Consider the following 19165-nt stretch of genomic DNA (forward strand, 5'->3'; position numbering starts at 1 on the left):
CTGTCATAATATGAAAATATTTGACTGCAGAATGCTTCAGTTGTCCAGAATCACATACTACACAGAGCCATGTGATAAATTAATAGTTGCAACCATTTTTAATAGCTAAAGTTCTACTAATTCAATGTCAGGGTGGGTGTGGTTATATGAGGGTGTGGTCTCACCTGTTTCCCAGTTTAGGTATTTGAGAGGGGCGGAGTCAGCCCACTGCCAGCCACCATTGAGATCCAAGTCATTCAGTCCCATCCACAGGGTGGCGCTGTACCCAGTTATCAATCCTACAGTACACACACACTTTATAAACACATTCCACAGAGTTTAAAACAAAAGTGAGAGAAGCAATTTTGGTCTTGTTTTTCTGCATTTACCAGAATCATTTCATTTTAATCTCTTTCCAAACCAAATCATTTCATTAATGTAATGAATGTAATCGCGTTTATTTCCCTCCGTCTCTCACCGTTGATATAGATTTGTTCCTCAACTTTAGTGATGCTGAGCAGGTCTGCTCCCTGCTGTTGGCAGCTGGTTCGTGCTTCACTCCAAGACAGCGTGGCCTGAAAGTTAAACTGGTAACAGTTATCCATCAAAGGGTTTATGTCCCAAAATGTCTCACAGTCGGCACCTTTGGAAAGAGAGAGGGATGCATTTTAGTGAGCAGGAATGTGTACAGTTGTCTCACATTCCCGCTGCCAGACTAAAACAGTGAAAGAATGTCTTGAATTTAACAGGTCAGGTCTGTTAATGACGTGAACAGGATTCAGCTGAATTCACTCACTCTTTACTGGGCAGAAGCCCCAGCGTTGGTCCTTTCCGTAATCATGGGTCGTGGCACACCAGTGAAAACCATCTTCCCTGCCCACACTGGTGCAGCTGTGGAACCACTGGCCATCATACAGGAAGGGAAAGTAGCATGGGCTGCCGTGAGAGTTTCCTTGGATGGTGTAGATTTCTATGGAGAAGAAGAGACAGAGAAACACGGGAACCCTTACTCCAGAGAGCACTCATGATTCCTAGGGTAGACAGATATAAATATAAAGCTTGAATGTACAAACGTCTGCCAAATGAATAAATGTAAATGTAGAAGAGGAGAGGGAAGGTTTTATCATGAAGAACATAACAGCCGTACTATATTTTATTGAGGTCTATTGATTTTATGCAAGTTTTAGTATCAATAATCCATTCCACCATATAGAAGCTATCCCAGAAGTAACTGAAGTAACCAGAAGTAAAGTCATTTGGTCAGACTATGTGGCCAGACATAACTGTTAAAATAGGTTCCAATACCACTGGAAACTGGCACTGTCATACCCACTTTTAGACAGACAGACAGACAGACAGACAGACAGATATATATATATATATATACAGACAGATATAGATAAATAGATAGACAGACAGACAGATAGATAGACAGACAGATACACAGACAGACAGACAGACAAACAGACAGACAGATAGATAGATAGACAGACAGATACACAGACAGACAGACAGATAGACAGATCGATGCAGTGCAATATTTGATACTTAATAGTCAGTTCATGTCTATGTGAAACTTCTGACTCTCTTCCTGAACTCTTAACCCGCCCCCCCTCCTTCCCTCTTTGCATTTTCACACTTTCTTCTTCTCAGTTGCCCTCTGCTGGAATGCAGTTGTTACTATAGAAACCCCTGGGCATTCTGTCTGACTGTACAGATTAGCTCTCAGTCAACAAAGAGAAAGAGAAAGAGAAAGAGAAAGAGAGAGAGAGAGAGAGAGAGAGAGAGAGAGAGAGAGAGAGAGAGAGAGAGAGAGAGAGAGAGAGAGAGAGAGAGAGAGAGAGAGAGAGAGAGAGAGAGAGAGAGAGAGAGAGAGAGAGAGAGAGAGAGAGAGAGAGAGAGAGATAGAGGCGGGGGAGATGTAAAGGAAGTGAGAGAGATGAGTTACTAAGACAAAATGAAGATAACTTCAAAGGAAAAACAGTGAACACATTTTAGACTGGAGAGAGAGTGTGTAGTTGTGTTACAGTTCTACCGCTGCTGCAGTTCAGAGACGTGGAAAAGTAGGACACTCAATAAAAACAGATATTCACTTCCAAAAACTTGACTCTCAGTGGAACTTTCAGAACGTACACAGTTTCATTCTTGTGTACACAAACACACACACACACACACACACACACACACACACTTAAGCACAAAAACAGCTCTCTGTTGGCATATGTCTGTAGCAACTTTCTGTCAAGAACGACCCGGCACAGCACTGAGACCAAGAAACACAGAGGTGAGAGGAAAGAGAAGGAATCTGTGCTGTGTGTGAAGTGTCTGCTTCTGAAGGACTTTAACAGTTCCAGTTTACATCAAGTTACCATTCCACTTAATGATTCTGGGTCCTAAACAATTCCATAGACAATTCAAGGTTTTTTTTAAGATCACCAATAAATACATATATACACTAAACAAAAATAAAATTAACAATTAAGCTCCATCGACATGGGCAGAAGAAAGCAGACGCTCAAAACCATTAACATAACCAAACGTCATGAAATTGTATACATGTTGAAAGGGGTGGACTGGAGTCCACTGCTGCTTCAATGTATATGTAATAAGTGATTATAATCAAGGTATTAATCAATATTTTTCCTTCTAAATATCAAATGAGTTGAATGACTTCTCTGGAGATTTTACTTTGTTATAGAAGTTACCAGTGTGATTACTGAAATGTTCTTTTCATGTATTCTTTAATGTCTGTATTTGATATCTGAATGCAGTAACATTGCTTGCTTATTCAGCCCGGCTTCCAGAAATGAAATAGGGACTTGTTTTGTGTTTGAGAAAGGTCTTCAACATGTTAAAACACATAGGGGTCATTGAAGTCTATAGAAGACCATTTCACAGTTAAAGCCTTACTTTCCATTTAGACTAAAGTGTCCTATCCTGAGAGAAAGAATTTGTTATCTTGATGTTTTGAGATGAGACTCCTGTTTATAGTTAGAGCCTGGCCAAATCCAACCTTGGAATCTATTTCTTAGCCAATGAGAATCATTCAACCTGTAAGCAATGACGTAGCTTAGACCTTGGAAATGGTATAATTGCTGTGATCTTTGTAACTGTAAGCGGGGCGGCCTACGAACTCCTGTGTGAGTCTTGAAGCTGACTTCTGCTGATGAAACTGCAAACTATCTTCAGTAAATCTTTTCTTTAATTTATTACAATTCTGACTCCGGGTCTTCTTTCAAACATCTGGTCCTTGGGTCCTAAACTGTTAACCCCTAACAATATAATGGCTACTATATTTAGCCTACTATAAAACCACAATACCTGTCAGTAATGATATGACCTAAAAATACATGTAAAAACTACTGTTGGGTAATGAATGACTGTGATTTGAGATGTAAAATGAGTCACTATGAGACAGATTGTCTGATGAGATTACTGGGCCTGTGTATACAACCACACGGCAGACTTTTAAATTGGCTTCTTGTTTGGTGAGTTGCTGATCCAAATTGGGAGTTGCCCTTTGCAAAAAGTCCACACTCATGGATAAAATCCTAGTTTAACTCATCACTGAAGTCCAAAAGATACGTGGCCTTAAAATGCCCTTTCCTCTGTCCTATGACTACCTTCCCTTACCCTTTGTTTCTTTTTTAAATCATCTTCTAATTATTTATTTGTTCCACGACCTTTAATATATATATATTTTTCTAAAACACAATGTCCTAACCATGTGTGACAGCGACAATCAATAAAAGTAATGTAAATCTGAGTTTTTGTCCAAACCATCTGCGACAACAGGCAGGACATTTTGTTGATTGCTTGGTTTATGTGTCATGTTTGGTTGCTCCGCCCACAATGCAATCTCATTGGTCCAAAATCCTGCTCCACATAGCTGTACACTACTGTTCAAAAGTTTGGGGTGAGTAAGACTTTTATATTTTTGAAAGAAATTAATACTTACACATTAAATTGATGAAAATTGACAGTAAAGACATTAATAATGTTACAAATTATTTCTATTTCAAATAAATGCTGCTTTTTGTTTTTACATTTTTATGCATCAAAGAATCCAGATTTTTTATTATATTTTTTTTTATCACAGATTCCACAAAAATGTTTAGCAGCAAAAACTGTTTCCAACATTGCTAATAATAGGAAATGTTTCTTGAGCAGCAAATCAGCATATTAGACGGCTTTCAGAATGACACTGAAGACTGGAGTAATGATGCTGAAAATTAAACTTCATATCAAACAATTTAAAATATATTCAAATAAAAAACAGTTATTCCAAATTCTAATAATATTTAACAGTAATACTGTTTTTACTGTATTTTTAATCAAATAAATTCGATTTTTCAAAAACAAAAATAAAAAAAATCTTTCCAACCCCAACTTTTGAATGATATTTTATATTAAACATCAAATATGTTCTGATTGGCTGTGATTTGTTTCAGTGTGGACAGATAAATTACTGGTTTAGGATATCGTGTAACTGTGAGAAAGAGAGTAAAGAAACAACAACATTTAATGTGCTGACCTCGGTACGACTTGGCGCAAAGGTCTTGATTGTCATCATAGACTCGCCACAGGAGCTTTTGGGAGGGGGGTCTTGCAGGTGGGGCGGCGCCGTCCGAGACATTGCCGCTGCTAAGGAGTAATTTAGGGGAGTGCAAGTAAGTTTCAAGTGTCTCCAAGAACTTGCTGCAGCTCCAGGTCCAGCGCACTCGTGGAGGCTCGTAGTCGCACCGAAACACGCCCAGTGGTGACTTGATGCCAAAAGTGCTCACGTTGCCCACGGTGATGCCCAAGCAGAGGGAGGAGCCAATGTTGAAGAGCCGCCCCCTGGTTACCCACTTCCAAAGCTGGGCGTCACTCTTGCAGGAAGAGGAGAGGTACAGCATGTGATCTCGTACCCCCAAGCAGCCCTGCGCTCCCTCGTGGAAAAACGCAAAAGTGTCCGATTCATCCGTATGTGCTGTTGCAGGAAGAGAGAGAGAAGAGTTATTAGCCAGACATGTTGTAGAAGAGACATCTGATAACCCTATAATCGTAAATATGGAAAGATCATTAACGCTTTGATGCCAAGCATAGACATTTACAGATGTTTTTAATGATTGTACCCACCATTAAGCCAAATGACTGATCCGAAAGAAGCAATTTCCGTCAAACTCTCAATGTCATGTGACCAAAACTGTTTTGGTCTCACAGCTATTTTCATAGTATATTATTACTGCAGTAGGATAAGCAAACCCCTTTTGATTCTCTTTCACCCACTCTAATGTTCAATAAAAACAAGTAGCTCACAGCCAACACAAGCAAAGCACAAATCCTGCTCAAACAATCCCACAGAAAGATTTTATGTGCTTCAACTGGCCTCGATTGTAAAACACGGATTTAATTACAGGTGAAAAGTAATTGTTAGAGGGAAATCTGGAGTTTCAGGTTACAGTCTGTGTGTGTGTGTGTGTGTGTGTGTGTGTGTGTGTGTGTGTGTGTGTGTGTGTGTGGCTTCTGGGTTTGCTTCATACATCATATTTCTGACTGCAAATAGATAGTAATTAACAAAAACAAAACGAAAAAGTGCAACATAAACTGCCCTGAGAGAACGCAGCCATTGGCAATATTCCTCTTTTGTGTGAACACACACATTTATCCGAGTTTCATCATAACTGAGAACACTCCAGCACCCATAAGTGGTTTGTGGTATTCTGAAATGAGGAGGCAAAACAACCTCTCTGTGTTTAGATTTTTTTTTTTTTTTTTGTCCATAAAGATGTATACGTTCAAAAGTTTTTTTAAAATGTTTTTGAAAGAAGTTAGTGCTCATCACAGCTGCATTTATTCGCTTAAAAATACAGTAAAACATTAACATTATGAAATATTTTTACAATTTAAAATAACTGTTTTCTATTTGAATATATTTTAAAATGTAATTTATTCCAGTGATATCAAAGCTGAATTTTCTTCAGTCTTCAGTGTCACATGATCCTTCAGAAATTTTATATTTTTTGTCAAAATTGTTATACATTTTTTTCTGATAAATAGAAAGTTAAAAAGAACATCATTTATTTGAAATAGATGAAATAGATTATAAATGTCTTTATACTGTCACTTTTGATCAGTTTAATGCCGTTTTAATTTAATTTGAATGCTGAATAAAAGTATTATATATTTAAATAAAAAAACGTACCGACCCCAAACTTTGGAACGGTAGTGTATTTACATTGGACTAAAATCTATTACATTTATACTAATATATAAAAGTCTCATAAAGTGTATGTTAATAAACATTGTTACATTGACACGGCAACAAATATCTACTTACAGATCATGTACTTTTGATTCTGACATGACAGAAAGTGATGATATCCGATGATATTGAGCTGTTTCGATGATTTGTAGACCATTGCAAACATAATAGGTGGCATTATCCTGCTGACAATCAATCACTGAGTCATTGAGTTTAATCTCATATTTCACAATTATTTGTTTTCATTTTGTACTGTCGATTATTTTCCTATTGAGGAGTAACTTCCTTTCCTTGCCTCCTTGGAAAAAAAGTGCCTGCATGTCATAAATTATAGAGCTGCTGTACCGGATACTCACAATGCATTAAGAATAAAGAAATACATTGGTATTTGAGTACATATGTGTTGTTTAGCGAGAGAAGGAAAAGGAAAAGAGATGGCTAGGAGGAGAGTCAAGTAGAAGGCAGAAGAGCCAAACCCCGCAGCGTTCCCGAAAGCCAGTCTGGTTTCTTTTTATACTTCCATTCTGCTCTCTCTTTATCTGTCTGTCTCGTGCTCCCTCTCATTCCTGCAGGGGGGAATGCAAGGTTACAACCACAACGTCAGAAAGAAAGAAAATCAGAGCAGAAGAAAGATAGCCTGAAGAGATATCCGAGAGGAACAGCTGTGTTTCCAAACACAGTAGTTCTAAAGCTGGGGAATGGGAAATGGGATCACTCTAAAAACAAACAGGAACTTCTCTCAAAAACAGAGACGTAACAAAAAAAGTTAACTGAGACCCTGGGAGACTTTCCGAATATCATCAAGCAATGCTCTCAGACATATATTTCCATAATTTAGATAAAAAATATAGATAAATAGTGTTTTTAAAGATACACTTTTTACCAGGCCCTGGCAACAGATAACCTATGGAAAAATCCTAGATCAAGTGTCTAACGAATGAGATGTAAAGTAACAAGAGTTGAAAATGTGAACAAATCCAACTAGGACAATTCTTTCCCTGGGGTCCTGATTCCACTTATTAATGACATGCAATCCGTGACAAACCGGGAATAAAACAAGTCTCTCCATCTTCCTGCAGAAGAATTTGAGGGCACCATGTGATCTGAGCGAGTCATATAATTGGTGGAGGTAAGACCCTGGGGAGATCCTTCAGGAAGGAAGGAAGGTAAAAAGACATGCGCGTTCACACAAACTTCAAAGCGTTTCTCTCCACTCCTGACAGATAAAGGGCAAAGCAGGCTCAGACGTTTCTTGAGCATCATCTTAATGTCTTCACCACGACTCAGGGCTTTACTGCATGAGATGAGTAATTATGAGCGTTTGAATAAAGGCAACACAAATGACAATGTTTGTTAATGATCACACAACTTTTGATGATCAGGTCAGGATCTACATTTCCAGGTTTTGTCTCAAACTAAATATGTAATTAAATGATAAAGTCAAGCTTACTCTGGTTCTTCTTAATGGAGAATAAAAATTAAATAAATGATGATAATAATAATAATAATAATAATAATAAACCTACTAATTTTCATATCAATAAGTTAAGTAATTTAAATATTAATTAAATTAATAAATACTTAATAAATACTTACTTTATAAATAATAATAATAAGTTTACTCTATTTTTTCTCATTGAGAGCCAAATAAAAATAAATGAAAATAAAAATAAAAAATACTACTTTTATTTTAATAATATATAATAATAATAATAATAATCTTTCTCTCAGTGTAGGACAAATAGAATGTAATGAATACAAATAAATAAATAAATAAATAAATAAATAAATAAATAAATAAAATAGCAAAAGCAGCAGCACTTTTAGTAGTAAACAATGATAATAATAATAATAATAATAATAATAATAATAATAATAATAATAATAATAATAATAATAATAATAAGGATACTTAAAAGTGCAAATTCATAAAAAAGAAAGCCTAAATAAAATAACCAAGAGCTATCGTCATCAATGTGCCCTTGAGAAAGGCAGGTTACTTGAAACAAGGTTGCTTGTTGTGTTGGATAAAAGCATCTGCTAAATGACTGCTTACTTCCAGAACTACTGCATAATAAAACAGAAAAATACCATGACAGCTGGCGCAGGATGTCACATGAGCAGCAGTCGTGCATGCCCTGCAGAGAGCATGCAGTGTTACAAGAAATTATTAAACATAAAAAAAGATCTGTAAATCAGCAGTGGATGTGTGATTAAAGAGAGATGCGTAGCTATGGATGATCTGTCTGAAGTACAGTTAGAGCACTGAGAGGCAGAATAGCATCCGTTAGAAGGGTTTCGGACAGTTATTGAGTAGGCTTACACGGCTTACAGGAAGAAACTCTTTTTTTCAGCCTGTGGTTTTTGGCACAAATGCTCCATAAAACCACCTTCTTCCATGGTAGAGATGAGAACATGTCATGGCACGGATGCTGCTGCACATCTAAATAAACTGTTTTTGCGATCACTGATTACATAATGCCGACGATGACATCGATAAGTCTAGTGTGGGCGAAAATGGTATCTTCATCACAGTCTGTGGAATGTTCCCGATGAATTGTCTTCTTCAGGTTTAAAGTTGGTAAAAACAGATCTGATGCTAAACTTCCCATCTGAAACAGTTACCTATCAAACACCAACTCGGAGCTGAAGGCTAAAAAACACAGGAGACATTGCTAAGATTATGATATTCCATCTCAGGCGACTGCCTGAGGAAGAATGTTGTTATCTTAGAAATTAGCCATGTTCTGATTAGTGTTTGACCGATACTGGCTTTCTAATGTGCAGGGTGACTGATAATAATGTAATGCAATACAATGTACTAAGGAAAAATGAGATGAACACAAAATTGTCCAAATTCAATATATTTTTCAACATACTATTTACTCAAAATTAATGGTTAATTGATAAGAATTGATCACAATAATTAAAATAAAATTGCTGATTTTTCAGACAAACTTATAAATAAATTAAAGCTGCAAGCAGCATTTATCGGGGTTCAAGCTATTAAGGCCTTTAAGGGTTTTTAAGCACAAAAGCATCAAAAGTTATCAGGTTTTATTTAGCAAGCATGTAACCACTGACATAATAGATGGAAAAGACCATTTACAGCCAATACAGGCAATGTACCATAGGAAATATATGGTTTTAAAGCTTTTTAACAGTTATAGCGCCACCTATAGTCCGATCTCCATAAAATTTGGTATGCTTGTTAATGATGTTATGTCACATATGCTCACCAATTTTTGTGAGGTTCTGAGTTTTCATTTAGGATTTATAGGCTTTTTAGTGTATTTTGCTACGCCCATTTTATAAATGACCCTATTACAGCCATCCAAATGCAAAAGTTCAACTTTTTTTTGATAGTTTTTGATCTAGAGAGTCCAGAGAATTGTCCTAGACTGGTCTGGTTCCAATCGTGCAAAAAACCTAGGACTAGTTCGCAAAAGTAGGTTTTTAACATGTTTGCGAATATTTAATGAACGGTTTGATTGACAGCAATGGTCCTTGAGGCAAAGTTGTTCAGGATGAGGAGATCTATCAAATGATATGCATATTGTGTGGATATTTGTAACACCACGTGATTACAGAGCTGTAAAACTCGTTAGCGCCAACTAGTGGCCGATTTCTTTCAAAATTGTTACAGACCTCTATGGCCTTGAGTCGAACATGCCCATCGAGTTTCGTTCCGATCGGCCTCCGTTAACCTTGTCTAATAGGTGCTCAAACTTCATTGGCCGATGGCGGCCATGTTTTTCGAGATACGCCAATGTCCTCATACACATACATGGCACCTTGGACCAAGACACTGCATGCCAATTTTCAAGTCAATCGGACTAATGGTCAGGTGGTTATAGCCTGTTTTATGTTTTTTTCATGTTATAGCGCCACCATGTGGCCAATTGCCGCGGTTTTTTTACTGTGACCTCAGATTGACCTCTTACACATGTGTACCAAGTTTGGTGAAGATACCTCATTTATTTCTGGAGTTATAGCCATTTTAGTAAAATAGGCCCCTCCCACAACGTACGTTTTGGCGCCCCTTACCGTCCGTGAGTCGAAATTTCAACTTTTTTTCGATAGTTTTTGATAAACAGACTCTAGAGAACATTTCTGCACTGGTTTGGTTCCGATCGGGCGAAAAACCTAGGACTAGTTCGCAAAAGTATGTTTTTGACAAAATTCAAAATGGCGGAAAATCTATCATGGCGGAAATGAAATCGGAGATATACGTTTTGTTCGTCAGGCATCCAGCTTTCCAATGATATAACACACTTGAGTCTACGTCATACGGTCTAGTAGTTATGAGCAGTTTCGCGCTTTTGGTTGCTATAGCGCCACCTATGGGCCAATCGGGGTCATACTTTGATAGGTTCTCCCCAAATTGAGGACTACCATTTGGCCAAGTTTCAAGGTTCCAGCTCTTACGGTTTGGTCTGCACGATGCGTTTTAGGGGAAAATAATAATAATAATAATAATAATAATAAAAATCAGTACAATTACAATAGGGTTTCAGCACTTCGTGCTTGAACCCCTAATAAAAAAGTGATTCTATACTTTAACATAGGCCTATACTTCTATCGCCAACGTATTATAACTAGTCGATGCCTTCTGAATTTAGAGTGTAATCCCCATGACGAAATACAAAGGACACCACAAAATGGAAAAGGCAGAAGAAACAGGCACACATCGGGGGGGACTAAAGTCTGATCGTGAGCTTAGTCATGTGGTGGTATGTGGTTTCCCCGAACCCTGATTCTAAGCTACCAAAACTAAACGTTTATTATTATGACAGATGTATTTTTTGTTCTTCCCTTCCCCTTTTTGGAGGAGGGCAATGAGTTTGGGATATAAAATGAGAGAGAGAGAGAGAGAGAGAGAGAGAGAGAGAGATAGAGAGAGAGAGGTGGAGTTGGGGGAAGGAAGGTAACAAGCCAGCTGGGAGACAGGGAGAGGGAAAAAAGGAGGAGTGAGGGAGCAAAAGGAAGGGTGCAGAGAGAGGTCAGGGTATTAGTTGATCCTTTTATTCTGTAAACACAGATGATTGACCAACACACAGGAAATTCCGGCCGGTATTTGTTTCTCAGCTCCCGTTACTGCAGCCCTCAGTCAGAGCTCTGACCTGAGATCAAACCCCAACTGAGGCAGAAACAGGTCTAATATAAGAGTCCCCCCACAGCTTTTTATATGCATTGACACAAAAATAAAAATGCATCAATAATTTAAAAAAATAATATTAACAGTCAAACATTGGACATTATATTTTTATATTAAAAGTGTCAAAAAGCATATCTAATAATTAATATAAATATAAATATAAATATAAATAGTTAATATAAATCTGAAGCATCAAATGGTCAGTGGTAGAAGATGCTATTTATTTTCTATAACACCTTTTACCAAAATTTGGTTCCAAAAAGTTTTCAACTCCTAAATGTATATAAAACAATTTATTAATTATAATTTTATTTTAAATATATAAAATAATTTTAAGTACTAAAAATAATAAAATGTATCAATAAAACTACTAAATAAAAGAATATTTAAATAATTATTTAAATAAATGTAAAATTTTAAGGACTAAAATATTAAAATTGATAAATAAATTTAAAAAATTCACCACAATAAAATAAACACAAAAAGGTTCAATAAGTTCAATAGATTTTGTTAGGTGATTAGTCAAAAAGCTCAAGACTAGAGGTGACATGGGCCAAAATAACAATTTTAGGATCTAGGCTACAAGAGAGAATAAGAAAAATTGCAGCTACTCATAATTCCATCTGCATCCTGCAACTCCTACAGCAATCTGCGCTGTCGAGTCTTCGGTGACGTATTTTAGCTTGTTTAACAACACTGCTCTGTTCTTTAGAAGAAGAAAAAATTCCCTGACACAGAGGTGCAAAACCCTATCCTGTGTCTGCTGGACTGTGAAGTTGAGAGAAGCCCTAAAAAGTATACAAGACCTCCGAGACGTAGACAGCCCTCGGCTGCGGCTCGTTATTGTGTAACCGGATATTTAGGGCACATCTGCTTACGGGGTGAGAATCAAGCGCTTGAGAACACAGGTTAACGGAGCAGTGAGAAACCAAGAACATGCTTCTGCAAACAAGCCCACTAAAGTTGCGCTATAAAACATAAAAGCAGTGCCTAATGGTGTTGCGTCTGTGAACGAATCAGTTTTCTGAACAAATCTTGTAAGTGAACAAATCGAATCGTTATTTTCAGGCACTGACTAGTTCAGAGAATCGCCGTTTTGAAACCAGTGCTTTTCAGCCTTTAATGTCTGAGTATGAGCAAACAGCATTAGAGTTTGGGCTCTAAAGGAGCTTGTTGGTCTAACTGAACGAGTCAAATGTTGGACTTATTTGGACTCTTTTGGCTTTTAAAGGGGTCATCGGATGCCCATTTTCCAGAAGTTGGTATGATTCTTTAGGGTCTTCATATAAAGTTTGTAACATACTTTGGTTAAAATTCCACAATGGTTGTGTAAAACAATGCCCCTTTTACCTCCTCAAAAACAGCTCTGTTCACAGCGACCCATTTCGGTGCATATCTCTTTAAATGATAATGAGCAACTGCTCACCCCACCCCTCTCTCCCATGGGGCGTGTCGACACAAGTGTAGGGTGCTTCTCAATATCCCTCCTCGTTTCCTCACTCCTCTGTCCTCCATCCTATGACCCATAAAGGGTTTCACCAAAATGCAGCCTAGGGTCTTTTTGTTAATCTACCCGAGGCAAACTTTCGTTTAAAAGTATAATTAGAATGGAAACGCCACTTTTAAGTTTGACCATATTTTCGTTTTCGGTCAAATTGCCTCTTGAATGGGAGTGCTAGGGGCACTACAGTGATAGCATCAAAAAACGCTATTTTTAAAACACTAAGAAGGCTCGACACAACATGAAACTTTGCTCGAAGTATCACCAGAGGCTCTACACATGAACTCGAGCATTGAGAACATTGTTTGTGTACACAGAGTTTACTAAAAAGAAAGATTTTGAACAACTCACTGTAGCTGTGTCCGCCGGCATTTTTACAGTCAAAAATAGTTGATCTCCGAGTGCGAATGAACTGACTCTGAATTTTAGTATTGCGTCTTATATGAGCATCCTTTTTCAAATACAAGGTCAATATTGATTTTCACTAACGACAAAACAACAAATTATCTGTAAATTTATATGGAACTAAAGCTTTAGGAGCTTTCCATCTTTACTCTCCTCCCTGTTACGTTGCATTCGTAGATCGACTATTTTTGACTGACAAAATGCCGGCGGACTTTTAAACATGCTTTTTAAATGGCACTTGACTTTCGGTAACAGGACTGAGAAAACATGCGTCTATCTTCTGTTTAGAAACCTTGTAAATAAAGTATCCTGAGATTGACCAATACACATTTAGTTAAATAGTTAAATATGTGTAGTATTAGATTCAGTGTTGAAAAAAGATAAAAAATAAAGTTTAATTTTGAAGAGTTACAACAAGCAAATGTCACCCAATCGTTGGAATGCCCCTAATACAGGACAGTCCGTCAGTGGTTGTGGGCGGAGCATGAGCAATACGACATCATATTGCTCAGAAAATCCAAACGACTTAATTATTTAGAGCGTTTAGGCTTTTTGAGGATTAAAAAAAGAGGAGTGAATGTTTTTTTTCATTGTATGGTGGTTGTGTCCACACACTGCAAAGACACATTTATATGCAAACACCACATAAAAGTGAATTTTGCATCCGATGACCCCTTTAAAAAGACACTCGTTTGTGAAGGAAATGAAGCGAACCAAGTCTTACAGACCTATCTATAGTTTGATTATGCCAAGCAGTGTACAAAATTAAGGAAAATTACAGCTATTGTTTGTTGTCAGTTTTAGAGAAATACTTATGATGCTTAAATGTCATTTCTAGAGTTTCTTCTTTATAGTATATCCATTAATTTTTTGATAAAGAATGTAAAATATTTTCACCCATGAGCGATTTTAACGAATCAGCTGAGTAAACGATTCAGCGACTCAAACAACACACAAAAGGACATTCTCTTGTCGCCACCTACTGGTGTAACTATGTAACCTGAAGAAAGCGTCAATAAACGAACCAGTTAATGAATCTCTTAGTAAATCGATTTAAATGATTCGAATAACTGGAATGAATCAATATCCACACCATCAGCGCTCGCACTCCCCCTCCCCCTGTTCTCTCTTCCTCTTTTCACATCTGGTTCCACTCAGAGTTTGGACCTTCGTGGCATTCCTTCACATCAGTGCACCCGAAGCCAACATTACACAACAGCACCCCAAATAAAACCAAGCCTCATTATTAGTTATTTCTAATTCACAAAACACGTCAGCAATCACGAAAACAAAGAAGTAAGAAAAAAATGCAAAAGGCATTGGATGGCAAAAGTGATAATAAAGCGTGAATATTTCCTACCTGAGTGCACGGTGGTGCTCCGCTCCAGGCTTAATACTAGAAATAAATATAAAGTGCATCTGCAAACATTTATCCACGCGCGACTCCAACAGCCGTCCCGGTGCCCGCCACCGTGCTGATGATGCATACCCGCGGAGAGGTGAAACGGAGAGAAACACGAATGTTTTCCCCCCTTCCCTTTGAAACAGAAGCAGGGCTAGTGAAGGACAGACGGGCTTTGAGAGTGTGAGTGTCGCTGTGTGCGTGGACTGTGATGAGTTCGGAGTGAATGAGCGGGGCAGACCGTTCACTTTCACTGCACACGCACACACTCACACGTCCCAAGAAAATGAAGTGGAAGAGGCGGAGAAATAAGTTTGAATGACTACCCGACACCCGGGATAAGTGTCCAGGACTGGGAATTTAGCAGACTTTCTTAACACTTTGCTCTCAGGCAACAAAAACACGACATTGTTCATTCTTTGTGTAGATAATAGCCTATACTCACACATGCAACACTAGCTTTAGCCTACTCGGGGAAAGAAATAGCGTTCTTGACAAAAGAAGGCGTTTTTGTTCTCCTGTGACAAAAAGCAAACGTGCTACCTATTTTCTGCACATGAAGTTAGACAAAGACTTACAACGCATTGCAGACCAACAGTATTCATATTAATTCAAGTAAAAAATACATATGAAAATATCGGACGCTCTCCACGAATAGTGTACAGGGCCTAAAACCAAATGGTCAGTGGAAGGAAGTGCTTAACCATGAGGTTAACCACCTAAATTGTAATATTAACAATTTTTTTGGTTACACTTTATTTGCTAACACTTTATTTTACAGTGTCCTTATGTACTTACCATAGTAATAACAGTAAATTATGCATAATTGCATGCAACTAACCAAATCCTAATCCTACCCTAACCCTATAGTAAGTACACGTAGTTGCTTAATATTACTCAGTACTTAAATATATAATTACACTATAACAATGACACCTTAAAATAAAGTGTAACCCTTTATTTTAAGGTGTCCGTGTTACAGTGTAATTATGCATTTAAGTACGGTGTAATAATAAACATGTAGCCTACTTAGGCCTATACTACAGGGTTACGGTTAGGATTTGTTTGGTTAAGGGTTAGTTTTATAGTTTTATTTATAGTTATTACAGTAACTACATGTAACACGTGTAACAAGGAGACTGTAAAATAAAGTTTCCATTTTTCTATTCATTTTGCAACCCCGTTATCAAAATCTGATAGTTTAAAAAGTTTTAAACACCAATAGGGCTATAGAAAATAAATAAATATGGCAGAATAGATAACCGGCTTGCAAACTGAGCGTTACATATAACGTTTTTGGTCACTAAAACTAGCTAATTAAAATAAAAGCACAAATAACTTATCATTAGTTTAATAGATTATATTGTGGTATTTCAGTCAAGAGGATCAAGACCTGAAGGTGACAATGGTCAAAATCACCATTTTAGGTGATACAAGGTTGGAGGGGGGAATGTAACTTTTCATGGAAATTTATGTTAATGTTATAATTTTATGCTAATGTAAGATAAGTTTATACAATAATAGTTCATCTAAAATATGATCAAACAAGTAACATGCCATTTTTAAAGCATTAGAGGATTTTCTCCTACATTTTAAATGATTTGAATGACTTCTTTATGCTTATGAGATTTATTCAATTACAGATTAAGAATTACATGTCTGTTTACTGGAATGTGCTCTCTCCAGGTTTTTGAGAGAGGCACCCAACACGTGTAAAAACATATTTAATCTTCTTGCCAAGACATCCGAGGTCACTGGGGTCTCTTCAGTCGGTCGCCTATACGTGACCATTTCTTAGCTAAAGCACTTACTTCACTTTTCAAATCAGAGAATGACGACGAATATTGTCTGAACGTCTCACTGAGAGAAAAAACATGTTTTGGGGGCGTTTCCTGTTTAGAGCAAGAGCTCGACCAACTCCAACCTCCGAGAAGCTGTGTATCTGTGTGTGTGTGTGTGCTCGTTTCTGGTACCATTTTGTACAGGACCTGACGTTCATGAGGTGAACAACTGACACGCAGGGAATGACAGACAAACAAAACTAGAAACCCAGATTGGTGACCTCAGTGGAAATTTTCTAAGTTTATCTATTTCCAAACTAATCAGAATCATTCAACCTGAAGTAATGACGTAGCTTAATGACCCGTGTAAAGTATTGCTGTGGTTTTGTGAATGTACAGCAGAGCGGCCTACATTCTCCTTGCTGAGTATTGAAGCCGAGTTCTGCTGATGAAACCGCAAAACTATCCTTCAGTAAAAATTTTCTTCAATTGATTATACTTCTGACTCCTGGTCTTCATTCATCATATATGGTCTTTGGGTCTTTAACTGTGGAACTGGATGTTTTTGACATTCCTTGCAACATTTGGTAATCTAGGACAGGTTCTGTAATGTAATCGCACATGAGATCACAAGGCTAGAGTAAATAAGTGGGTGGAGTAGTTGGGTTGGAATAGTTTAGACAGGCCTGGTTTGGTAGAAGTAATCATCTACAGGTTCCAGCTTCTGCTTGCCTAAGTGTTTGTCCAAAACAATCCCCAAATGGTGAGTCACAGAGACTGGAAGTCGTCTCAAGCTGTGGGGAGGTTTTGTTTTGTTTTGGTGCCAGTCTTGTAAAAAGTAAAAATTAAACATGTATAAAAATAAATAATGCATAGTGTTATAATCTTCACAGAATGTCCGAAACTATTCAGGTTCAAAACAATTATAATCCTTGTAATTGGGTTTTGACTATAAATTCAACAGCTGCTGAAAAGGGTTGAACGGTCCAAATGCATTTGGCTCGGCTTTAGACTGAATAGGTCAATGATTCATCAAGCACCCATCCAAACTATCTGTTTCTGATTGAAAGAGAAATTATAGGGTTTCAGAGATTTCACAACCCATTCCCAAACACCACATTCTAACAAATACACACACTTTCTCAGCCATCGAAATCCAATGGCCATCAGTATAATGCCTTGCCTCCCCAACATTATTCTAGCAGCTTTCACATTGAATTTGACTTCAATGCAGTCACTCTGCAAAGGCAATGCAGTTGGAGCTGGAAGAAAATCACAGACACAGATACCCTGAGGTGAGACGCAGCCTTTAACTGTAGTCTTGTATTCGGGTACATCCCACGGAAAAAGAACAGTTCTAACCACATTTCAGAGCATTTTGCAGCAGGTGATTTATCCATAAGTCTGTTCAATTCTGTTCAGTTCTAATAATCAACTTGCGTCAGCATCATGTTGACAGACGAGGTAATTAAAATGACACTGTTATTATTATAAAAGTACATATTTGAGACTTTAGACTATATAGATCTAGATTTATGATACTAGAATTAATCCCGTTTGACGTTACTGTACAAAACAGCTCTTTCGGCATTATCCTGAAGATTGTAAGTATTCATTTCATGTGTCATAGAACGTAAGAGAGGCTCTCAGGAGCATGTGTAAAAGTCACGTCCTTCACATAAAAATCTGTGCTGAACACAAAAGATGATGTTTTGAAGAATATGGGTAACAAACCAGTGCATGGGGACCCCATTGACTTCCATGATATTTTTTTTTTCCTACTATGGAAGTCAATGGGGTCCATCAACTGTTTGGCTACCCATATTCTTCAACACATCTTCTTTTGTGTCCAGCAGAAGAAAGAAACTCATGCAGGTTTGGAACAACTTGAGGCTGAGTAAATGACAAAATTTTGGGGTAAACTAGTGTGAATGAATTTTAATTAATCAACTTTAATTAATCAACTAACATTTGTTTTTCTTGCAGGAATGACATTCATATGCTTTTAATGTTTCCAAACTCTTTGGGGAAAAACTTGTGACTTTGAGTGTATGTGTCTATGTGTATTAATACAGAAAGGGGAACTGAAACTAGACATGACTAGTTCGCAAAAACAACTGATAAGTACTGATTACTGATAAGTAATCAGAGTTTGCTTATGCCAGTGACAGAGGGAAAAGGTTGGGGCTTTTGAACCAATTGAACCAATCATATTGAAGGTGACATGTTAGTCTTATTTGTTTTCTTGATTCTATAAAAACTGTTGTATATGTGTTTTTTGGTGGGATTCTCAATGGAATTTGTCTGAGATCCTCCGGCCATGTTTCTTGGGAGAGATTCCCTGAGAACTGCTCGGGAAGATCTCCTGGCCGTGATTAAAGCATTTAAAGGACATTTGCAGGTCTGTTTGTCAATTTATTCCTGCGCAGGAAGCTAGTTTAGGTAGGAAGCTAGTTTAGGTAGAAAACTAGTTTAGGGAAACCGAGTCAGTTACAGGTGATCTATAAAGTGGGGACGTCAGGAACGAGACCCAAAAGATAGAGCCAGGTAGTCAGTTACAGGTGATCTATAAAGTGGGGACGTCAGGAACGAGACCCAAAAGATAGAGCCAGGTAGTTAGTTTAGGGAAAAGAAATCCACGACACTAGGCTATCCCTTTAACTATTAGAACAGTGATTTAGTGAACTGGCAG

General features: G+C 37.5%; 1 protein-coding gene across 1 annotated transcript in view; it reads right to left on the minus strand.

The window, feature by feature from the left end:
* Positions 1 to 14916, minus strand: part of mrc2 (mannose receptor, C-type 2) — a 39066-nt gene extending 24150 nt beyond the window's left edge. Inside the window, exons 1-5 of the mRNA XM_084115264.1 lie at positions 14651 to 14916; positions 4514 to 4951; positions 776 to 949; positions 458 to 622; positions 165 to 278 (exon numbers count right to left, since the gene is read on the minus strand). Of these exons, the coding sequence (XP_083971390.1) occupies positions 165 to 278; positions 458 to 622; positions 776 to 949; positions 4514 to 4951; positions 14651 to 14777 (1018 nt within the window). The 5' untranslated portion in view covers positions 14778 to 14916. The remainder of the gene's footprint in view (positions 1 to 164; positions 279 to 457; positions 623 to 775; positions 950 to 4513; positions 4952 to 14650) is intronic.
* Between the last annotated feature and the right edge of the window lie 4249 nt (positions 14917 to 19165).

The sequence above is a fragment of the Abramis brama genome (assembly GCF_963993115.1).
Source record: "Abramis brama genome assembly, chromosome: 1".
Lineage (NCBI taxonomy): Eukaryota > Metazoa > Chordata > Actinopteri > Cypriniformes > Leuciscidae > Abramis > Abramis brama.